This window comes from Calidris pugnax, unplaced genomic scaffold (assembly GCF_001431845.1).
Source record: "Calidris pugnax isolate Ruff unplaced genomic scaffold, ASM143184v1 scaffold1052, whole genome shotgun sequence".
NCBI classification, from domain to species: domain Eukaryota; kingdom Metazoa; phylum Chordata; class Aves; order Charadriiformes; family Scolopacidae; genus Calidris; species Calidris pugnax.
The window spans coordinates 1,262-3,386 of record NW_015091860.1 but is presented as its reverse complement, the minus strand read 5'-3'; the positions used below and the strand labels follow the sequence as shown (position 1 = coordinate 3,386).

The window sequence follows — 2,125 nt, the reverse complement described above, 5'->3', positions numbered from 1 at the left end:
GTGGGGCAACCGCTGCCCGGGGCCCCCCCGCCGCAGCCGCCCCCGCCGCCGGGTGCACCGGCCGTCCCGCACGGTGGGTGTCCGGGGGGGCTGGGGGAGCCTTGGGTGGATGGGTTTGGGTGGGTTTGGGGAGTGTGTGTGGGGAGGTTTGTGTGTGTGGGGAGGTTTGTGTGTGTGTCTCTGTGCATCTGTGTGTGTGTCTGTGTCTGTATGTGTTTGTGTGTGTGATTCTGTCTCTCTGTGTGTGTCTATATGTGTGTGTGTGTGTCTGTGCATCTGTGTGTCTGTGTGTGTCTATATGTATGTGTGTGTGTCTGTGCATCTGTGTGTGTCTGTGTGTGTCTATATGTATGTGTGTGTGTCTGTGCATCTGTGTGTGTCTGTGTGTGTCCATATGTATGTGTGTGTGTCTGTGCATCTGTGTGTGTCTGAGTGTGTCTATATGTGTCTGTGTGTGTCTATATGTTTGTGTGTGTGATTCTGTCTGTGTGTCTCTGTGTGTGTGCATCTGTGTGTGTCTGAGTGTGTCTCTGTGTGTCTGTCTGGAGAGACAGCCTTGATGCTGTGTGAGCAGTGGCAGGGACTGAACCCACCCTGGTGCTTTTGTGTCTCCAGAGGAGAGCGGTGCGGAGGAGGCACGGGCGGAGGCACAGCCGGTGGAGGAGAAGAAGGAGGTGAAGGTAGAGGCCGGGGAGGAGACATGGGGGTCTGGGGATTGGGGTGCAGGGACTCAAGTGGCCACGGGGCCGGTCCCTCCCCAGGAGCCCCGGGATGGAACCGCTGAGGAGGAGGTGAAGGAGAAACCCGGGGAGGCACCCAAGAAGGAGGAGGAGAAGGGGAAGGAGGCAGAGGGTGAGAAGGAGCCTGAGAAGGGTGATGGCGAGGGTGCAGGTGAGTGGAGGAACCCGTCTGGGCTTTATGTGTTTGTGTGTGTGATTCTGTCTGTGTATGTGTCTCTCTCTGTGTGTTTCTGTGTGTGTCACTGACACGACCCCCACCCTGCCGCAGGGGAGCCCGAGAAGGAGAAGGAGGCGAAGGAAGGGCCGGAGGAGGCACCCAAGGAGCCACCGGAGCCCGAGGGCGAGCGCAAGGCCAAGGTGGAGCGGGACATCGGGGAGGGGAACCTCTCCACCGCCGCCGCCGTGTTTGTGTGTGTGATTCTGTCTCTCTGTGTGTGTCTATATGTGTGTGTGTGTGTCTGTGCATCTGTGTGTCTGTGTGTGTCTATATGTATGTGTGTGTGTCTGTGCATCTGTGTGTGTCTGTGTGTGTCTATATGTATGTGTGTGTGTCTGTGCATCTGTGTGTGTCTGTGTGTGTCCATATGTATGTGTGTGTGTCTGTGCATCTGTGTGTGTCTGAGTGTGTCTATATGTGTCTGTGTGTGTCTATATGTTTGTGTGTGTGATTCTGTCTGTGTGTCTCTGTGTGTGTGCATCTGTGTGTGTCTGAGTGTGTCTCTGTGTGTCTGTCTGTGTCTGTGTGTGTCTCTGTGTGTGTCTATATGTGTTTGTGTGTGTGATTCTGTCTGTGTATGTGTCTCTCTCTGTGTGTTTCTGTGTGTGTCTGTCTGTGTCTATATGTGTCTGTGTGTGTGATTGTGTCTCTGTGTCTGTGTGTGTGTCTGAGTGTGTCTGTGTCTGTGTGTCTCTGTGTGTCTATGTGTCTGTGTGTCTGAGGGAACGGGACCAGGAATGGGAATTGGGGGGAGTGGGTACAGCCCGGATGGGGGTGCTGACCCCCCCACTTTGGTGTGTTTGTGTCCCTTTCCCCAGCACTTGGCAGCCGTGGAGGAGCGTAAGATCAAGTCCTTGGTGGCTCTGCTGGTGGAGACGCAGATGAAGAAGCTGGAGATCAAACTGCGGCACTTCGAGGAGCTGGAGACCATCATGGACCGGGAGCGCGAGGCCGTGAGTGCCGTGTGATTGTGTCTCTGTGTCTGTGTGTGTGTCTGAGTGTGTCTGTGTCTGTGTGTCTCTGTGTGTCTATGTGTCTGTGTGTCTCTGTCTGTGTGTCTATATGTGTCTGTGTGTCTGTGCATCTGTGTGTGTCTCTGTGTGTGTCTGAGTGTGTCTGTGTGTCTATATGTGTTTGTGTGTGTGATTCTGTCTGTGTGTGTCTCTGT

At 54.6% G+C, this 2,125-nt stretch overlaps 1 protein-coding gene across 1 annotated transcript in view; it reads left to right on the top strand.

Annotated features, from left to right (window-relative positions):
- Positions 1–1,910, top strand: part of LOC106900112 (SWI/SNF complex subunit SMARCC2-like) — a gene marked incomplete at its 3' end in the record, with an annotated part of 14,135 nt that extends 12,225 nt beyond the window's left edge. Inside the window, exons 16-19 of the mRNA XM_014962096.1 lie at positions 616–680; positions 762–891; positions 1,009–1,184; positions 1,776–1,910. Coding sequence (XP_014817582.1) covers positions 616–680; positions 762–891; positions 1,009–1,184; positions 1,776–1,910 — 506 coding nt within the window. The remainder of the gene's footprint in view (positions 1–615; positions 681–761; positions 892–1,008; positions 1,185–1,775) is intronic.
- Positions 1,911–2,125: the final 215 nt, after the last annotated feature.